Source organism: Taudactylus pleione, unplaced genomic scaffold, assembly GCF_031769625.1.
Source record: "Taudactylus pleione unplaced genomic scaffold, aTauple2 ptg000021l, whole genome shotgun sequence".
Lineage (NCBI taxonomy): Eukaryota > Metazoa > Chordata > Amphibia > Anura > Myobatrachidae > Taudactylus > Taudactylus pleione.
Window position 1 is genome coordinate 3,531,076 of NW_028284423.1, and position 22,837 is coordinate 3,553,912.

General features: G+C 41.0%; 1 protein-coding gene across 2 annotated transcripts in view; it reads left to right on the top strand.

Annotated features, from left to right (window-relative positions):
• Positions 1–22,837, top strand: part of LRBA (LPS responsive beige-like anchor protein) — a 626,758-nt gene that overhangs the window by 324,743 nt on the left and 279,178 nt on the right. For both annotated transcript variants that reach the window (XM_088448343.1, XM_088448354.1), the window contains exon 37: positions 17,767–17,891. In XM_088448343.1, coding sequence (XP_088304469.1) covers positions 17,767–17,891 — 125 coding nt within the window. The remainder of the gene's footprint in view (positions 1–17,766; positions 17,892–22,837) is intronic.

Genomic DNA, 22,837 nt, shown 5'->3' on the forward strand with positions numbered 1-22,837 from the left:
GGAATGGCTGTGCAAGTGTATGGTAGAGGAGTAAACTTCTGTCATTACAAATGTAGAAATTTCATGTTTAGGTCCAATAAAACCAATGTTGTAACCGAATACACCATTGTGTCTAAGTTTACCTATAGTTTTTGATTGTGTGTGTTATCCTTGTGTTCCAAGGAAATATGTGATGGCAAGATAGAAATATGATTATCTTGATATTCATCATTTTGCAAACCTATTGATGTAATTGGTAAATTATAAAAAAAAAACTGGATAAACGAGGCATGCTCAACTAATCAATCTATTATAACTTTGCACACATGAAAAAAGACATTCTACCAATTAGGTTTATATATATATATATATATATATATATATATATATATATATATAGTGTATGTATTCTTTTATTTGCTTCAGTAAAAAAAAAAAAAAAAAAAACTCCCAAGGTTCATATTGGATTTAAAAAGTATCAAAGCTAGGAAATAAACAATTCCATGTTACTAATTTCATGGAGCAAAGAAGCCTTTAAAATCTGGCAATCATGACATGGTAGTGAGTGTTTTCTTTGTGATTAGAATTCCTCTGGCCTGTAAAAGGGAAACAAAAGAAGCTCCATCAACGACATCACTACCTATGTATATGTGGGTAAGCAGGTTTTATCCCCAGCTAAATGTAAAAAAAAAAATATATATTCTCCTCTGGCATCGAGAAGTTAGCAGCAGATCCTTTAAGTCCTGTAATTGCCAGGTGGGTCCTCCATGACTCTGACTTATTTTTCCAGCACATCGCACAGATTGTTGATCAGATTGAGATATGGGCAATTTGGAGGCCAAGTCAGCACACTGAACTCTTTGCCATGTTCCGCAAAACATTCCGGAACCATTTTTGCAGTGTGGCAGGAAGCATCCTGCTTAAAGAACCCACTGCCAACAGAGAATACCGTTGCCATGAGTGGTGTTCTTGGTCTGCATCAATGGTAGTACGTGTCAAGGTAACATCCACATGAATGCTAGGATAAAAGGTTGACCAGCAGAACATTGCCCGGAGCATCACATTGCCTCAGCTGGCTTGCATTCTTCCCATAGTGCATCCTGGTGCCATCTCTTCGCCATGTAAATGACACACACGCACCCTGCCGGCCACATTATGTAAAACAAAACGTGATTAATCAGACCAGCTCCATGCTCCAGTTTTGTCGTTCACATGCCCACGTGTCTGCAGCTAGAAAGAAAATGCAGGTCTGCACTCTTAAGCACGAAGAATACTGATAGTCAAAACAATTATAATACATTTTAATGGAGTATAAAAAACAACACATTGAAATGAGCTCTATTCTAGGTAAGTCCTAGATAAATTGATATGTGTCAGTATTAGGAATGTTAGAAACCCACCTGTTGAGGTTCACCATGACGTGGTAGGTGGGCATGCATTTTTGGCCAAACGTGCCAAGAAACACTATTTATACTCCATGAAAAATGTAGAGTTTATTATAGTTGTTTTGATTATAAGTATTTTTAGTGCTTAGTGCAGTGTTCCTCTAAGAGTGCATAGTTTCCATTTGGTGCACAGGTGTATTCATTACTGACTGACACATTTTAAAATATCCGCAGGTGGTGCTAATTATTTTATTTGTGATTCTGTGAGGAGACCTGGAAAATGTGCTCCCTGAGGAATGATTTTGGGAAACGCTGGCATAGTGTGTACCTGCAAACTCATTTTTTTCTGCATAGCACGAAGTCTCAGCTTGGTAGCACCTTTTAATGTTTAAAATTAGGGTGTGCATCTAGCCCCCCCCCCCTTAACCAGTCTGCAGATACGCAGCCCCATGTGCAGAAAATAGCAATGCACTGTGTTCTGACACTTTTCTGTCACAGCCAACATTTACTTTTTCAGCAATTTGTATCACAGTAGCTCCTCTTCTGTGGTATAGGTCCAGACGGGCTTTCTTTCGCTTCCCACCTGCATCATTGAGCCTTGGGTGCCCATTATTCTGACGCTGGTTCACTGGCTGTCCTTCCTTGGACCACTTTTGGTGGGTACTAACTACTGTATAACGGGAACACCCCACAAGACCTGCCGGATTGGAGATGCTCTGACCAAGTCATCTAGCCATTACAATTTGGCCCTTTAACAATTGCCCAGATCCTTACATTTGCCCATTTTTCTTGCTTCCAGCACATCAACTTCAAGAGCTGACTGTTTACTTGCTGCCTAATATATCCCACCCCTTGACAGGGTAACAAGATTATCAATCTTATTCACTTCGCCTGTTAGTGGTTTTAATGTTATGACTGTCGGTGTATATATACAAGTGTGTTTCAGTAAATAAGGTAACAAAGACATCTCATTGCGTAAACGTATTCGACTCATACATATATTTATAATCAATAGTATGGCCTTGGAATGGATTATTTTTCCACATAGTGCCCATACTTGTCTAAGCACTTGTTCCAACGGTACACCAAGGCATGCATCCTGGCCTAGAAGAAATCCATGTAAAACGCCTGAAGCCAGGACATGACTGTTTGCTGAACTTCAGTCTGTTGCGAATTGCACCCAGGTGCTTCTTCAATTGTCCAAAGAGATGTAAATCATTTAGGATTGTAGGGAGGATGGTCCAGTACCTTCCAATTGTAGCGCCGTAACAACTCGCGTGTGTGGTTGACTGAGTGTGGCCTGGCATTATCGCTCAGCAAACAAGGTCGTTCTCAACTAATTGCACTCCGCAACCGGCTCAATGTGTCACAAAAGCGGACAGCATTCACAGTATCACTCTTGGTGTGGAAATCAACAAGAAGCATGCCCTTGTTTTCCCAAAACTCGGCCACTATGACATTCTTTGCTGATGGAGTTGTTTTCGTATTTCTTTGAATGTGGGGATGATGGGTATTTCCATATCATGGATGCTTGCTTTGTTTGCTGTGTCACATGATGCACCCACGTTTCATCGCCTGTAACAATTTGCTACAGCAGCTGCACTCCCTGCTCATGGTACTGTGTCAAGTGCACAAGAGACATTCCCATCCTATTGGTTTTGTGAACTTCTATGAGTTGCTTCTGTACCCAACGTGAATACATTTTGCTGTACCCCAGTTGCTCATGAACGATGTTGTGCACAGTACCCACTGGGTTGTTGATTTTGTCAGCAATATCACTAACTTGACACAGTCTGTCATCCTGAATCAGACTTTGAGTGTGGCACAAATTGTCATCTGTGTTGAACGTGCTTGGCCAGCTGGATCGCTGCTTATCCTGAACGTTTGTCCTGCCATAATCAAAGGCAGTGACCCAAACCAGTCTCCGTGACATATGATCTCCGTACACCTCAAAGTTGGCGATGAGTTTCAGCTGCTGATGTACCCTTTAGATGCAGAAATCTGTTCATACACTAGGGTCACAGGGTAGGTTTAGTGTGCGGGAGGGAGGGGAATGGTTAGGATACTTACCAACAGATGTCCATATCCTAACCCTGTCGGGATGCCGGTGTCGGGATTCTGACCGCCGAGATCTGGAGCGCCGGCATCTTGTACCCAGTTTCCGCCAGCTCCTCCATCTTACAACTGATGTTGGGACATATGACTGCTGCGCAGTCAAATGGCTGTGAGGGGAAGCAGTGGTCTACCACTTCCAATGTGGGTAAAGTCAGGATACCAATAGGAAGCATTTCGTATAACACTTCTTCAGGGAAGAACCAGGTTATGTGGGCCATCCCTGCAAGAAGCAGGCAGGACTCTGTGACTTTGCATGAGGTTGTACACAGACTAGTTGCCATTGATTGTTAAGGCTGAAGAACTGAGGTAATGTTCTGATTGAGGGCTGTTTCTTATCTTCTGATGCTGTTTGCAGGGAAAAGGCCGGGTCAGCACTAACATTGAAAAAAAATATATATTTTTTTTGTATCAAAACAGCTTGTTACAGTGTAACTAGACTTTGGTAATTTTCCTCAGGGGCCTGTGGTGCCTGCTCTCATGTAAGCAAGATATATAGGGAAAAAGTGCACCAAAACACAGAGGTTAATAAATCAGCATCAACTATCTGACACGGCTGGAAACACTGTATCGAAGTCTGCTGTAGAGATGACAACGATGGGCAGTAAAACGTCATGGCAGATGATGCGTAGCCCCAGCACACAGCTTCCGGGACTGGCCGGGGGATGTGGAGGAGAGATCGAAAGATCTCTCCCCTACTCCTGGAGCGCCCATAAGAAAGCAGTAGTCTACACCATCTGATGATGGTGTAAACTACCGGTGCTAAACTCCTAAAAGTTTAGCTTTTTGGAGTTTAGTAAGTAGGGGTCAGATCGTAGCCCCCATTGATGATAATGGGGACTGCAATCTGAAGTGCTAATTAGCACTTTGCAGGAGATTTCTGTGAAATCTCCTGCAATGTGCCATTAGTACATAGCATTGATACATAAAATTATGTATACACTTTTTATGTAAAAAATGGCTTGATACATAGGTCCCTTGGACCGTTCCTAGTGTAACTGTCTTTGTTCCATGATGGTGACCCAACTTGTATCATGAACCATAATATATATATATAAACAAGCATCTGAAATAAAGTGTAATGTGTTTCACAAATGTATAGTACTCCTGCTGCCCAAAAAAATCCTGTGTGAATGATTGCATTGTATTCTAAATAATTGAAGTACGCACTTATGAATTACATAGATTTCTGTGATATCTCTCTTATGGGCTTAGATGGGGCTTCATTACACTACAGGCAAATTCCTGCAGTATTATTTTTGTTAGCCTTCTAGTAAGAGGCTATCCACTGATATCTCTGAAAGCCTTGGCACATTTTGGGAGAGCTGCTGTAGGATTTCTCCTACCCTCCTACTGTAATGCTGCTGAATTCAGTTAAATTGAGCACTGTTACTATTACTTTGTTTAAGATTTTACTTTTGTACTTAAAATATATTACACAAGCTTACATCCACTTTCAATCAAACTAGCTAATTCCACTACTCTTTCACAACTACCTCTGTTTTTACCATCCTCCTTCTGCCAGAGTCATCTAGATGGCACCCTCATTTCTCACCCTCCCGTGGCTATTCCTCATACTGAATCTATTTCCCCATCTCCATGATACACCTGTGTCCTTTTAAACTATTTGTCTTTAGTTGGAGCATAGACTACAGCTAATCGCCCTGCTGGCCTATAATGCTTTCACAGAAATTCGGATCTGTTATGATGGTGTATTTGGTATGGCGTTTTATTAAGTTGTTATGCATATCCTACTACAAAGTGTCTCTTTCGAAAATTTCAAATATATTCTCTACATTTTTCTTCTCCAATCCTGCCGTCCAGGATTGAAGTTCATCCTCCGTCACGCTAAAGTCTGCCTCAGTTTGATGAGTAGGGTCATCAAAATATCTTCTCTATTAGAGTAAGATAGTGTGAAAGAAAAATAATTAAAGTGTAAATAGATATTTGTAAAGTGTAGTATATCTGCACACAGCATAGGGTCTTCATTTCTTTATTACACACACACATTGAATTTGTAAATACAAATTGGACCATGTTTTTTTTATTTCCGTAAAAAGACAGTTTACATTGCTGTCAATCCGATTAGGTGCAAGTTGGGACCTGCGAGCCATTCTCACGGTGAACTAGCACCACAAATTACATTTACAATTCAATTCCAAACTTGCATTGATTTGTGAAAAGGTAGGAAAAATGTTGCAGGTGTTAATGATGTGGGACAGGTACGTGGAGGTGTAAATGATGTGGGACAGGTACGTGCAGGTGTTAATGATGTGGGACAGGTATGTTGTAAGTGTAAATGATGTGGGACAGGTATGTGGGGGTGTAAATGATGTGGGACAGGTATGTTGTAGGTGTACATGATGTGGGGCAGCTATGTTGGAGGTATAAATGATGTGGGACAGGTATGTTGTAGGTGTAAATGATGTGGGACAGTTACATGGAGGTGTAAATGATGTGGGCTAGGTATGTGAAGGTGTAAATGATGGGGGACAGGTATGTTGGAGGTGCAAATGATGTGGGACAGCTACGTGGAGTTAATTGTTAATTCCAACTTTTTATAAACTTGTATAAAAATACTGTAAAGTTACTATACAGACATTTTCTGGACCCTAAAATGCTGGTAACACTTTTTAATTTGCTGAAAAACACTTGCTGGCTATCATTAATACCATTAATAAAAAGTGCCAAATTCAGCCATTTGACTCAGTTTAAGAATATACAGTACTTTCCTTATGGACACTGACAGCCTTCTATATAGTGCTGCTATATCAGGTGTCACTTTTTTGGAGTCCAGGATGGTTTCCCCACTTTATCATGCAATTCTCCCAGGTCGCATTTTGTAGAAAAGTTGTGCAACCTCATGGCAAGTACTGCGAATTGGGATGTCCAATTAAATCTCGAGTTTCTCGGGTGCGCACATTCACGTGATGTATGTGAGTCTAATGAAACCAACTCTTTTGCATACTCGTTCCTAATTGAATTGACCCAATTATGTGATACTAACATTTTGCTGTGGTGTAATTTCTGACACTTTAGTCCACGTCCAGTGCAGCCTATAACATTATCTTCCCTCCACAGGTACAAAACCACCCAAAAGAGAGCAAAACCTTAGTTGGAATCAAACCAATGGTGTTGGTGCTATCAGACAGCAGTGCCAGCTTGTCACCAAGTTGGAAAACCAAGAAGCCATTGTTATTATTTGAAGCTTAGTTAGACATCAATCTCTAGCGAAGTCTAGACCACTCCCACATACGGTAGACTCATATAAAGATAAAGTGATTTTTTTTTTGGCTTTTATTTCAGCACTATTTTTTTCCTATCTATAGTGCTGTATCTAGTGAACCTTCTTACTAGGTTAGAAGAATTTGAATAATATGCAATAATTTATTCATTAACCCTTTTTTGAGTATTAGATTAGAGGGTTTGTCTTGTGATGCCAGCCAAAGAGATGAATAATTTACCATCTTTGCATAACATTCGAAGCAGGAGAATTGAAAGGATTGATGGCGGTGAAGGTTAACACATTTTAGCAGGTTTCATTAGCTTTTCATTGTCATATGTTTGTGTCTCCAGCTGAAATAAGCCTTGCAGGAGATCCTAGTCTTGGGAACTAATTACTTGTACCGATTGCCATTCTGATGAATAGACCCTCATTGAACCATTCCCCATAGACCTAGAGCATTGCGCGATTCCCAACTGCAGCCTGCCTGATATTTGATAATAATTTTAACAGATAAATGTAAGAAAACAGAATGATGAAGTACCCATGCAGTCTATTCAGACTATCATAGAAACACACACACAGCCAGCTGTGCCTGTTTTTTCTCTAGAATCACTAATGGGAACATTTCCGTTATTAATCGAGCTTTATGAACGGCCTTACTTTTTAGTATAATTGTTTTGTGGTGCTTTTGTTGTTCCTGCTTTTAGCCTTTGTTCGTCTTTTTATTTTTTGATTCTTGATTTGGTTTATTTTATTATTTTAACTTTACAAATATGCACGTTTACATTTATTACTTTGAAGCATATCGAATAGAATTATAGAGGCTAATGGTGCGTACACACTTGGCGATTAGGAATGACAGTATGATTACGACATCGTAATTGTACAGTCGTTCCTGATCCCCCTGTAGTGCCTACACTGAACGATATGTCGTTCAGTGCAGGCACCCTCCCTCATCCCTGAACATGGCCAATCTGTCGTTATCAGCCAATTGACCGGCATGTTCAGGCAACGATAGATGTCGGAAATGACCAGCGGGAGCGCGCATCGCTGGTTGTTTCCGACATTGGGGCATATTCAATTAGGTGCAAAAAGTCCTGTACTTTTTGCATGCCTGACTTTTCGCCGACATCGCTAGTTTTCAATGCGAAAAAGTATTGTGCTCTTCCCCGCTTATCCCCGTATTCAATTAGAAATCAGCAAAAACGGGACCCGACGTAACTGTAACACGCGAAAAGTACTGTCAGATTTGGGGAAATCAGTCTGACACCCCCCAAAAGATGCACTGACATTGGGGATCACTATAGATACCTTCAGCAAGGCTATTCGGGGGTATTTGGGGTACTTAAATGCTGTCAATAGCTGCTATTTAGCGTCTTTGCAGAAATGGTGAAGAATAGCATTTAGCAGTTTTTTGGCACACAATAAGTAGTCCCAGCAAATTTGGGGTATATGAAAATGGGTGCTAGGTTATTTTAAAGTTGCTAAAGTGAAGTTTTAAAAAAAAATGCCAACAAAATCCACCACCTGCAAACTTAAAAACACCTGGTGCATACTTGGGGACCCCCCTTGAGTATATTTCGCTAGTTTTTAAATTTGTCCCCCAACTTTGGACTTTTTCGCCCTTAAAATGAAAGTACTTTTTAGGGTGTGAACTAAAGTATTTAAACTTTTTTTGACGCAGTTTACCTTTGGGGGACTGTCCCAAGGGTGCAGGGCACCCCAAAACCCCAATTCTGCACTTTTTTTCGACACCTATTAATAGGCAAAACTTTTTCACAGGTTCCATTGCATTGAGTTTCTGCATCGGTGAAAAGTCTCCGGCATTGAATATGGAGGAAGCTTTTCGCATGGCGAAATGACGTCACTTGTGAAACTTTATCGTTGAAAGCGGCTTTTCACACATAATACGGCCCATTATAGTGCACGATTTATGAGCGATTGAACGATTATGATGTCATAATCGCTCATTAATATCACCAAGTGTGTATGCACCATTAGTTTACAACATAAAGAAAACTTACGGTGCAATGGACGGTTAAATATTCATCTATTTCTCCAATTAGAAATCACGATACTTCATATAAAGCATTGAAAGGTTGTCAAGCACATGACGCAAATCATAGGTCGCAGCCTACTTCATCAGATTATTGGTCTTGGCCATATCCATTGGGATAGTCTAGAACACAGGTTCTGAAACTCTGGGCCTGATTCAGACCCAGTCGCAAGCGCTGGACGCTCGCAACCGGGTCGATGGAGGCCCACAGCGCATACGCACGACAGAGCCGGCTCCGTCGTGCGCATGCGCGAGTCCCGGCTAGCGACGGGCGATCCGTCGCTCCGGGTCTTGCACCAAAGGGGGCGAGCTGTCGATGTTGTGACAGCTCGCCCCCTTTGGTGGGTGGGCCGGGGGGGGTGGCTGCCCAAACGGAGGCGTTACCGTGAGAACGCCTGCCGTTTGGGGGCGGCCCCACTGACATTACAAGTGATGTCAGTGGAGAGCTTCCGGCTCTGTTAGAGCCAAAAGCTCTCTGGGTCTTGCGATGAATGAGACCCTACCACAAGGGTCTCGTTGCAAGTCCAATGGTCGCGATGGACTTGACCATCGCGACCATCATCATGGTTGCTCGCTATAGCTGTGGGTGGTCACAAGAGGCCACTCCAAAAAAAAAAGCCCAGCCCTGATTCAGAGTTAGCGCTCTGTCAGAGCGTCCGGGTCTGAATCAGGCCCTCTCTGCTTAGGACCCCAAACAGTGCATGTTTTCCAGGTCTCACAGAATCACAAGTGAAATAATTAGCACCACCTGTGGATCTTATAAAAAATGTCAGTGAGTAATGAATACACCTGTGCACCTGCCAAGTGACTTTGAAAATGTGAACTGTGTGGGGTCCTGAGGACCATGTTTGAGACCCACTGACCTAGAAGTGCCGTGAGTAACAAATGTCCATGTCAGCTGGTTTCTGCATCTAAATTGCCTTCCACTCCACAAATGATCGTTCACCCGGTCTTGAAACATTTCAAATTATTGTCCTTGTGTGGCGCTGTGACATTATAAAGTCACTTTATGTACGAATCTTCACAGCCATAAACTTGTTTTTAGTATTAAGTTCCAATTGCTTTTGTTTAAGTCTCGACTGATTCTGATTTGAATTTTGTGAAAATGATCATTTAAGTTTTTAAATGCTTTATCACTAATGAGCTTTATTCATTGGATGCTATTTTAGAGCTGCATTTTAACTTGGACTTTAGAAATTTGACAACATATTTAAAAATTTGTAATGACAAAAAATGTGAGGATGGAAGCTAATTTTGCAAGAAGGCAAACTGTCAGTATAGAACAAGAACAAACATAATGTTGCCATGCCCTCAGTGAGTTAATGAGGAGGTTGTACCCTAAGTTTAGGATTTAGATTTCATTATATGTCTTCTCTCTGCCTGACCAGTTATAGATCCAGTTAAGATAAGGTAAAAGCTACCTCACAATCCTGGAACCTAGGGATATCTTCCCTTCATACCCCGATTGTAGGTTATCTGGAATTGACCATCTTTTACCTTCTCTTTTATGTGGTTTGTGTCATGATTTCATCAATGTACAGCTCTGCATAATGTCAGCGCTTTTACCCAAACAGCTGACATTAGCATGTAGGATGTCGGCACACAACTCTTCATTTAAAAGGCCAATGTTGTGGAAAAAATACAGAAATTAGTGCAATAACTTTGTCTAAAGGAAATTAATTATACAGGTTGAGTCTCCCATATCTAAATATTAGGACGGAATATTCCGAAATATGGAATTTTTTGAGTGTAAATTAGATAGTGACACCTTTTGATGGTTCAATGTACACAAACTTTGATTAATGCACAAAATTATTAAAACTATTGTATAACATCAACTTCAGGCTGTGTATAAGGTGTATATGAAACATAAATGAATTTCATGTATGCACACAAACTTTGATGCACAAAATTATTAAAAATAAATGCATTCTGTGTTTAGGTTGGGTCCCATTCCCAAGATCTCATTATGGTATGCAAATATTCCATAATACTTCTGGTCCCAAGCATGGGAGACGCAACCTGTATCATCAAATGAGTGTTTCAACTTCTCCCATGTAACAGCTCTTGGGTGTAATATTCCGACAAAAGTTGCTGCGCCATCCTGAAAGATATTACCACTGTAGCCCTTTGTACATCTGTTTATTTCAGTACCCATGTAAGGGCAAAGTGGGAGACTGCACCATTGCCTAATGCTGGCATACTCTACTTCTAGTATATTTCCAGTTTTCTTTAAAAGAATGACCTTTCCCAAAGGTGTAAAAATACCCCATACAGCCTTTAGGGGGTTACTGGGATCTTTGATGAGCAGTAGTATGCCATCTGTGTATAGCAATTTATGCTCCTTCAAATCTCCCAATTTTCGCCCCATTAGATCAGTGGGGTGTGAATCATTACGGTGTTAAGAATTACAGTTATAGGGGTCATCCTTACTGGTTCGCATCTCCAAATCAGAGAAGAATTGAATAAAGTTGTATCACTGCTCAAGGCCATAACTAGGGTGGCGCGGCCAATGTGCTTGCATAGAGTGCACATTCTCTGTGGGAGGAACCGACCGCCTAGACCTGTGTATGCGCCACCACCACTGACTGCCTGCCCAATGTATAATAGTAGCGGTTAGCCCAGCTCCTTCTGTGCTGGACGCACCGCTGCTAATATACATTACAGCACTGCAGCTGCCTTCCCCGTGTGCTCCACCCCCTCTCGAGCTCCTGCAGTGTTTGCAGGGAATGGACTTCTACTGGGCACAGTCAGGATCCTTTCCTGGGCTGCTGCTGGGCACAGCTGCACAACAACTAAGGTAAACAACATAGCTGCTCCTCAGAGGAGGAGGAATGAGGTTCAGGGGCTCTACCCTGGTATATGTGTATAAGGGACTCTGCCATGGCATAATGTGTATAAGTGGCTCTACTGTGGCATAACGTGTATAAGGGACTCTACTGTGGCATAACGTGTATAAGCTGCTCTACTGTGTGACGTAATGTGTATAAGGGGCACTACTAGTGTGTGGCATAACGTGTATAAAGGGGTGCTACTGCGTGGTGTAATGTGATTAACAAACACTACTGTGTGGTATAATGTAAATTGGTACCATTTTGTGGGCACGCCCGTTCCTCATGAACCTATGCACCCTATATTTTTGGCACAAACTGTCCCTTTTGAACGGTGTTGGTGGTTGGGGAGGGCACCAATTTTCTTTCTGGCACAGGGCACCATTATGTCAGGTTACAGTTCTGTCACTGTCGTTCAGACTCATTCTAATGGCTTGCTTTATTTCTGTAACTGTCTGAATATGCACATTATCATTGTGACAACCTAGATTATCGTATAGCCTACTCAGATGTGGCATTTGCTGGTGTGAATTCTTCCTCATATGTGTAAATAATATCCATTATTACAACATTGAGTGTTACGATCGGTGTCTTCCTTAGTAGGAAATGGGGCTGATAAGAGCCATAGTCCACCTTTGGGAACAAGGAAAATTCTGGGATTATTGCATAAATTGACAGTAACGTGTTTGAGAATAGTGCTCTAAAATAAATAGTTCAGGGACTAAACCATTTCAGGTTAGATGGGTATCCTGCTATGGGGACCTTTTAATTTTAAAAATATAGAATTTTATATATACATGCATACAGAGTATTCAAAAGTAACGCAGCCATATGGGGAAACTATTTCACAGAGAGTGCTGGAAGTGGCTGCCGTTCTGTGCTGCACACAAATGGACACTGCTGATCATGTTCTTGAACACTGAAGTGTTTCCTGTGAAATTGCATAAACACATTCTGAATGGTCACTTGCCATTCTGGAATACTGTACGTGTGAGTTGCGTAGGCAGCATCCTTCAGGTACCTCCACAAGAAAAAGTCACACGTCGGACAACTTTTCCTCTGTTAACACCTCCGGTTGACCATTTGATGGAGGATTTGTATGGAGTAAATGTTCCGTACTTATTTGTGAAGGTCTCCTGCGTCCGGGCATAACTAACGGAGTAGATGTATTGCATGACAATGAATATACTCTGCCGCGACGTGTACCCCATGGGTCCTCAGTTCTGGTTTTCATTGTTTTCTTCTTTTCCAGTTGGTGAAAAACAATTACATTTGTTTCCCCTATACGGTTGCCTAACTTTTTGAACACCGTGTGTGTGTGTGTGTGTGTGTGTGTGTGTGTGTATGCATATATATATATGTATATATAATCAGCCATACATTAAAACCACCTGACTAATATTGTGTAGGTACTCATGCAACAAAACACCTCTGACTCATTGAGGCATGGACTCCACAAGAGCTCTTAAGGTGTCCTGTGGTGCCTGGCACCAAGACGGTAGCAGCAGATCCTTAAAGTCATGTAGGTTACAAGATGGGGGCCTTCATGGCTCGGACTTGTTTTTCCAGCAGATCCCACAGGTGCTCATCGGATTGAGATCCGGGAAATTTGGAGGCTGAGTCAACACCTGGAGCGCTCTTGTCGTGTCCTCAAACTATTCCTCAACAATTGTTGCGGTGTGGCAAGGCGCATTATCCTGCTGAAAGAGGCCACGGCCATCAGGGAATATTTTTGCCATAAAGGGGAATACTTGGTCTGCACCAAAGTTTAGGTAGCTGGTATTGGTTAAAGTAACATACACGTGAATGCCAGATGGTTTCCCAGCAGAACCTTGCCCAGAGCATCACACTCTCCACTGGCTTGCCTTCTTCCAGTGGTGCGTCCTGGTGCCATCTCTTTTCTAGGTAAACTATGCACACCACCCGGCAGTCAGGGCCGGTTTATAGGCAGGGTGGCAGGGGTGTCCGCACATAGGGGAACCCCTGCTCTATGGTGTATATATATATATATATATATATATATATATATGGGTCCTATTTCTCAAGCTTATTCTTCTGATTTCTCCTGCAGCATTCCAACACTGTACACATACGCTGTGTCAGCTTCAACAGGAGAAGTTTTTCAGAAACGTGAAAGACTTCCAAAAAATCCAGTAATATAACACGCAGGGACATCAGTTACCGAAACTTTTGTCCCTGCAAGTTCCCTTTGGTACATACACTTGTATATCTGTGTGCGACTAAATACGTAGCACAATGGTCCTTGGCGTGGAAATAAGCTGCGGCTGCTGCATCGTAGCACTATGTTTACAGACTCAGACGCACAAAGATATACAAGTGTTACATATCAAATTAATCAGTGCAGTCTCATGAAGTTGTTTGACCTACTGTACCTCACTGGAAGGGCTGTTTGGCACAACTGCAGCAGTAGTGTATGAGAATACAGCTGTACTAACCACTTGTATTCTGGGAGCACCCCACAAGATCTGCCATTTTGGAGATGCTCTCACCAGTCGTCTAGCCATCACAATTTGGCCCTTAGCAAAGTTGCTTAGATCCTTATGCTTGCCCATTTTTCCTGCTCACAACACATCAACTTCAAGAATTGAGTGTTCACTTGCTGCCTAATATATTCCGCCCCTTGTCAGGTGCCAGATCATCAATAATAATGTAATCAATGTCATTCACACCTGTTATTGGTTTTAATGTTATGACTGATCAGTGTATAAATATACTGTATATATGCAGTGAAGTGCCAAAAGTCATAAGATTAAAAGGTAATGGTAGATGTGTCACCGTACAGTGATGTCTTGGAAATGCCCAGACCTGCAACCGTTGTAATCTGACATCTCGTGAGTCAGTTTAAACAGCGGCTAGGCTGCTCATGGCAAGGCGACATGAATTATCAGAGTTTGAATGCGGCATTATAGTGGTTGCCCGAAGGATGGGACGTTCCATAGCCAAAGTGCGGACAAATATTCCTCGATCTATGGTGTCACATGTGTACTGGGAATACCTCATAGAAGGCATTACCAGCGCGGTGGCTGACCACAGGTGCTTAATGATCATGAATGGCGACACTGGCTCAATTCACATCCACATTCAATGCAGGAGATACCAGACGCATATCCAGAAGGTCAGTGCAGCGTTCTTTAGCTTCCCTGGGATATAGGAGCAGAAGACCCACCAGAGTGCCCCTGTTAACACTAGGACACAGCGCCTCACCTGGGCTTGTAACGTCACTAATTGGACCCTAGAAGACTGGCAACATGTGGCTTGGTCCGATGAGTCATGGCCCAGTTGTTTTGGGCTGATGGTAGAGTTCGGGTGTGGTGCAGACCCCATGAGGCCATGGACCCCAGTTGTCAGCAAAGCACCGTGGAGGCTGTTTGTATGTGTGTGTGTGTGTATATATATATATATATATATATGTATGTATAATTTTATGAAAGTCCTGGTGAGATGTTTCTGTACATGGAAGCCAGAGATCCTTCCAAGTCAGATTGTCATTGTGTGCATAGGCCAGCCCTCTACAAGTGTTGTCATCAAGACTTCATCACAGGGCTGGTCTAGCACACTATGTTCTAAATTTAAATATTATATACATAAATCTGAAACATTGCACCTCTAATTATTCATAGCACATTCTGTTACAATAATTAACAATTGTTATACCTATAAAAAAACCTTTCTTATAATTTTTTAATGTGTATATTTTTTTGTTATAACTAACCTTATATTGCTTTAGATTAAACCTAATTTCAAAAAGAGAGACTTATTGGATAATTACTTTAAATACCCTGCAGCCCTTTCATTTAACCCTCTTTTTCTTTTAAGGTTCCACCAGCCCTGGAATAGAGGTTTTTCTAGCATATTAATGATTCTGCAACTTTTTCCTATGTAAGATGTACTGAGATAATCGTTTTTTTGGAATACGCAGACTTAAAGCAAAAGGTTTTAGTGCTTATTGCATGAATCGTGCACACAGATTTGAGACTTTTTCATTGCAAGCATTCAAGCTGGGACCTGTGTCTGTCATTTAATGTGGAGTGGACTGGTAAAAGTGCACCAATAATCTTTGTCTTCTATTTATATATAATGGGTTTTTTTTTAATTCATAAACTGATGTCGTGGGTTCAATTCCCACTACGCCCCTAACTGTGTGGAGTTTGTATATTCTCCCTGTGCTTGCGTGTGTTCCCTCCCACATTCCAAAAACATACTGGTAGGTTAATTGGCTCACAAAAAAATGAACCCTAGTATTGAATATAGATTGTAAGCTCCACTGAGGCAGGGACTGATGTGAATGGCCAAATATTCTTTGTAAAGCATGGCAGAATATGTTTGCGCTATATAAATAACTGGTAATAATTAAATAAGTGTGGTGGACATGCTTGTGTTTGAGCAGCTCTTTGTTTTACCCATGATAAAGCACTGGAGACCTCGACCTACAGTCCCTGCTCATGATGAGTATATGATATAAAGTTCCCTTGATACTGCTGTGAAGGGTTTCATGAGATGCGGGGACAGGTCCAGGCCCACATTCAGATAGTTACATTTGTATTTCTAAACTGTTGCGTTTTAGTTAAATTAATAGATCAGGCATGTCTATAGCTTTAGTTTAGATGTAGTACATACCTATATTTTCTGCAGTATATCTCCCATCTATCCTGATAACTGCATAGTCTTTATAGTATTACATGACCAGCATGGGTTTTATAGCTGGTCCGTTGTATGGCAATATTGGACAACTCTGAGCTCTGTCAGAGGCTGTGCATTATACTCACAGAAATGTAAATGTTTTCTCTCACAGACAGATACACCAGCAGAGCATCTCACCTGTGAGTGGGAATCAGCACTGCTCCCCGCTGTTGCTATTAGGAAACAACATAGACAATAGAATCTGTAGAGCATGCTGTATTTAGAGGCACTATGAATAAAAGTGTTGCATATCTGATTTGGTTACCCCAGAGGCTAAAGGTTATGAATATTTTAGAGGATGATTTTAATTAAATTCCTGCACATCTAAACAGAGTAATATTTTATTATCACGTGCATCAAACAGGCACAAGCAAGATTTTCATTAAAGTTAACACTTTAAGGGCAAATGGTGTTCGGTATGATTTACTGACCTTGTGAGGGAAAGGCACAAATTAGGAAGAAAAATGATGAAAGGGGACAGACTTTGATTAATATAGGTAATGCTATCCTATATTTATAATAGCCTATTCCCTATTCTGTTTTATAAATGCAGTCTCTGGGTGAGATGCCCTGCTGGGGCTGAAATGAGCCTGAAATCGGAGCACATGCCACTAGTGCACAGGGAAGTTGATCACACTGTCAGCAATTCATTTTACAATGATGTATTTAGTGTGCATTTCACCTTCCTACCAAGCAGAGGGATTCCTTAGATGGAAAAGTGATATTGTTCTTTTCAAGGACATACCTAAAGAGAAATTATTAGTAATACGGACTGAAACTAGTGAAGAATGTGTCTGTATGAGTGCAAATGCAGATCGAGGTTATGTGAATTATCTTTATTACATTCATATACAAATAAGAAAATAAAATATGCATTTCATGCCAGCCCATTGAATTTTTTCTGGCTGGTAGTTTATACCGTACCTGTGTGTATAAATAGGACTTCACCGTTATATTTGGGAGTACTATAGCTCATTGTTTGGTATCGCTAGTAATTAATTTTTAATCATCAACCAGTGACTAAAATGTACACAGCAAGTAATCCAAAGGTGGCACGAAAAAAGTATTTTGTGATCCTATAAAATGTAAAATAAAAACAAGCCATTAAACCAGCTGTTACTTTGTTTTGGTTTTGAACTGATTTACAGCTTTGTAAGTGATACTGTAAAATAAATGTAGTTACAATTGTTCATTGGCTCGTTTCGGATAGGTCCACTGACATTTGGAGTTGTTACTTTCTTAGCTTTTCTATACATAATAAACTGCGTAAAATGAAATGTAATTAGAAAGTAGCATCTGATGAAGGAGCTCTTCAGTGAAGAAGAGATTAATAAGTTGAATTATGCAATGTTGACAGTTTTAACAGCAAACGTGAAAGAAAGAGCTAAGCAAACAGGGAAAGCTTTCTGTGAAAATTCACAGCTACCATGCTGTTTGGTAATGTGTAACATGTGTGCTCCCTGTGTTTTGTTGTAGCCGTCCCCGGGAGTTCTGGCGCCTTGACTACTGGGAAGATGACTTAAGGCGCCGTCGACGGTTTGTGCGGAACCCCCTTGGATCTACACATCCTGAAGCAACGCTCAAAGCAGCCGTAGACCATGGTCAGTATCCCTAAGATAAATCCCTTTATCAGCAAAAATATATTTTGTAATGGGGGAAGGGGGGATTCTTTCACATATTGCTACTCCTTACAGTGGTTAATAGTACAGATGTTAGAGACATGGCCATTATTATAGAGATACTGTAGTGAAGCTAAGAGATGGGACACCTTTTACAAAAGCAAAAAAAAAAATAGTCCTCTGCGGTTTTGTAAAATATGTTCAGTAACTGTGTTAGCAACATAATGCTGACATCCTTCATTAAAGCACTTTTGAGCATTTACCAATACTCCTATCCATATTCTTTTGGAACATGATACTTAATATATGCACAAATATTCTGTGTACATAATCTATATTTTGTTGGTGATAAAAATGCTGTTTGCTGTCGGGTTACTTATCTTTCTAACATACTCAACCTATGGGGAAAAAAAAGCAGGATTGTCATTTTAAAGTCACTTTATATGGCTTAGGGCCACCGTGTGTGGCTAGTTGGACTCTGTCGTACCGAAATGTTGAGTGGAATTGTGCAGAAAGAAGGCAGCACTATTGTTCCATGGGATAATAACTAAGCTGATGCTTGGCTCATAGTGGTAGAATTTGCAGTCTTGGGTGTCGTACCAGAATATCCCATAAGTGTTTGATGGGGACCATATCTGGTTACTGAGGGGCCATGATTAATGTCATGCTGCTTAAATTACTGGTGGAACATGCGCTTTGTGGAAGGTGTCAGTCTCCTTTTCCTGTCGGGAAGAAACGCTGCAGTATAGGCTGAAGAACACTCCGTACAGCTAAACAGGGATTAGCATTGACCATGCTGAACTTATCTATTGATATATGGTGGAGAATGATAGTTCTGGCATCTCATTTTTCCCAACTGTTCAGGAGCCCTTTACTGTTTGAGATTTAAGTGGTGCAAAGGTAATGTTAATTGAGCATTAATGGCAGGACCGTTTTGGCAAAGAAATGCAGTGGTCTCACATTCTGTATTTGAATCTCAAAGATTTGCTGTTTAAACTAGACTAGCCCAAATGTATCTAATAAAGTTTAACTCATGGCTTCTCCATGCACATAATCTTGGTATCAAGTATGACTTTCCCGAACAAGGGCTTGCATCAGAATAAAATTGGTGAATCACTAGGAATCACTGTCGTGACCACCTGGATAATCTGGAGAACTCTTGCTCCAAAAAACATGATTTGGAGAATATTACTGTTGTGGTACTATCCCAATTCTGTATTCTCAACACTGTCTGAGACATATGCACAGAAATTAGAGGACCCAATACCATTTATCAATAGTTAGTGTGGTGGGGGGGACAGCTACAAGTCCCCCCTCCGATGCACATGCCAGAGAAAATGTTTTAGTGTATGAATCATGCACACCAAAACTTGATAATGTATTTAAATTTAAAGCACTTACTTTTGTGATCCAGTGGTTCCCAGCAGTGTGAGGCTGCCCCTCTCTGTTCACAAGTGCAGGGAATTGGCAGTGATGGAACTTTTGCATAAACCCCATGCAAGTGAGATTGAGAGAGGGGGCTGACAGTTTTTGGTTACTTGATTCATTCCCCATGCAAAGACTGGGGTGTGGCAACGCAGTTCTAACTTTCTGTTGCATAGAGTGACCCTGTAGAAGGAGGACTTTCACCCCAAGATATGGTGTCCAGCCTCCGCCTCTGGTTTAGAGGTTGCACCAGATTCTAGGCACAAAAGTTCAAAATGTTGTTTGGGTGGGAGATTTAAAGATTAATGTCCTGATTTCTGTGTATTTTTTGCATCTTATGCTAATGCTGCAGATGGCTGCTTGGAATAAAAATCTAGTAGTGTATTTGGAGCAAATGACAATCGACCATTTGCTCCCAAACACTGGAAAACAGATGAAAATGTTCATAAATCATTTTGATTTAAACAATTTGTCTGAACGACTGCTTGTGCATTTTCTGGTATTTGGGAGCAAATTATTGATTGTCATTTGCTCCGATAAATTATTTGGATGGTTGGACAGATCATCTTAAGGCATATGGTCCGCTTTAGCCTGAGTAACAAGCAAAAAAGATTAGAAGCATAAGAGGTCCCAGGTGATGGTGGAGTGACTGTAACACCTCCCACAACTGCGTCATCATGTTGTGTAAGTTAATCTCACATTTGGTGTGTAGGTCACTCACATGCGAAATGTGAAAACAGGTTGTTGACAGATAATAAAACCCATACAAATCGATCACCAACTGGGTGGCAGAGTAAGCCCATCCTGTCACTTTTGGTCTTTTGAACTTTGCATGTTTTGGATACGCACATACAGACATTAGGTATTTCTGTCTCCCCTCTGTTCCATAATTTGCAGCTGAAAGGAGGGGTAGCAAACTCAGAGAAAGCAAGAGTGATGGTGCCTACACACATAGCAATGTGCTCACGATCCGACCTGAGGCACGATTTCCCCTGAACTCTCCCCAGGCAGCTCCCCGGCAGTCGTCACAATTTGGAGTAAAAAAATGTCCAACCTGGCTTAAGATCGATCGTGCATCCAGTGCATAAGTCACCCATAGTTTTATTATTTTAAACACCACTCTTAAGCTTAACTTAACTAAATAAATAAGACACAGACAACTGTATAGAATTGGAAAAAGAGGTCACAGCCAAATTTATTAATATCAAATTAGAATTGAATTAATTAGTCCTGGTGGCGAAAAAGCAGTGCTACCTCGGTCTACAGCTCGTAATTGTTCGCTTTACCAAAATGGGGTGGAGATTTCCACCCCGTGCGCAAGCCATCCTTTGTAGTACCCCCTCCCCTTAACTAGCACAGTGCTGGTCCCTCCCTAGGATGGAGAACTGGTTCTCCCCTAAAGTAGAAACCGACTCGCCTCTCTCAAAGGAGGAATGCTAGCCAAGCTCTGCTGCGCTAAATTGAGCCGCCGAGCAGCACTGCTTTCCGCCTACTGCGCCTTACCTGCTGGATCAAGAAACACCATATATTCCAACGAAAAACGTATTGGTACAAACCAATTTCTTACAACAAATGAATATTGGTACAAACCAATTTCTCAATATGCCGGGTGGGTAAGTGGGATCACAAACTGGAAAGAGGCAGTTGATTCCTCCTCCAGCCTTAATATACTAGTGCTAAACCCCATCTCAATGGGGCAGCTAACAGATAATGACTGGCAACTGACCTCTACCAATTGTAAACTATCAACAAAAAACAGCTTTAAGTAGTACTGTACCAAATAAAAAACAGTGTGCTTATATCTTCTCAAGCTTATTAAAGCATTCGAATATTTTTGTGTCCCAGATTGGCAAATCTGCCTTACAGCACGGCAGATCTGAAGATGTGATGTACGACGAACGGGAACACTCATCGGCATTGTGATCCTGAGTAGAAACTCACAGTTTGGGCATATTTTTCATCGATTTGTCATCACGATTCGTTGAAATCGGGCAAATCGTGTAAAAAAATGCTGTGTGTATGTAGGCACCTTGAGTCACGCTAGTACTAATATTTCACATTGTATTAGGTCTCTGTAGTTCAATAAGGGATCATTGGCTGATATAAATGTTGAATCTTATTGTGGTTAAATAAGACTGTAAGGTGTTAGGTCAACAATAATCAATACTTGACAGAATAGAAAGCCTTTAATGTGTAGCCTACAATGCCATGTTTAAGACATCATACCCTGTAGGAAGACTAGGTTGCTCATAATTGGAATAATTGGCTCATGTATCCTGGAGAGGTCAAGTATGTAACCGCATCAGAAATGGTTAATTTAGAGACTGTCAACCAAGAGAGTGCGAATTGTGGAGATTTTGATTTTTAATTGCTGTACCCTGGTATGGAAATAAAATAAAAATTGTCTTGGCCTTAAAAATAGACGTTGAACCACAGCAAGATCTAACTTTTCTGTCCTGTGTATTGTGGGAGGAGATATTTCTCTTGATGCATTTCCCGATAGAGTTCAGCTTCTCCATCTTCCTAGAGTCTGAAAACACAGTGACACAAAAAGTGGCGTGTCTGTAACACTCTGCGCATATGATGTACAGCAGAGACATCACAGGAGGTGTGTCTGCAGTTCCTGGCTACAAACAATATACAAAATGGCTCCTGGTGAATATAGAGGCACGTTTAGGCGGCCTAACCTGTCTATTGGTGATAGCTGGCGTGCCACTGGTTCCCACTTAACATCCGGCGCATGTGCACAGCAAGACCCCTTAATTTTGCCACTGATTAGGGGTGCACCATGAAGCTCCAGACAGCTTGTTTCTCATCACTGACTTGCATAGGTAGAAGTTCAAATTTACATTTGCCATTTTCCAAACTTGAAAAATACAAATTAATTAAACATAGGTAGAAACTTAGTTTCCTCCTTCAGTATATTGCTAATTATAGGAATGTCCATTTTTATTTGGTATAGCCTTCATTTAAGACCCAGATGAATGCACAAGATTGTATAAATCCTTTAATGCTTTGCACATCTCTGTGGTGGAAATGACTTTGAGGCGCTAACTCCCTCCCTATTTTCCTTTCTTGATTGCCCTTAACTACTCGGATTGTTCTGTTGATCTTCCCAACTACAGATCATATCCGGGATTTAAAGTTAGTAAAATAATGGAAAAATCTCCCTCCCACAAAAGATCAACTTAAAAGTTAAAACACATCTTCTGTTGCCCAATATATATTTTTTTTAAGACCAATTTATTATGACGAGCACAATATATAGAAATACGTAAGAATTATTCCTAAAGGTTAGTGCAGATGGGTATTTGAAAGAGAAAGTGAGCATAGTGAGACACCCATAACACGAGTTTTATATGGCTTCTTTACCTGGAAGAATAAAAGCAGTGCACATTTATGTTAAATTCCTTAGGAAAAAAGATGTTTGATATTTTTTTTGTGGATTTGAGTAAATTGAATGTCATAGATGTGCAATTTACTTACATGATATACACTAAGTC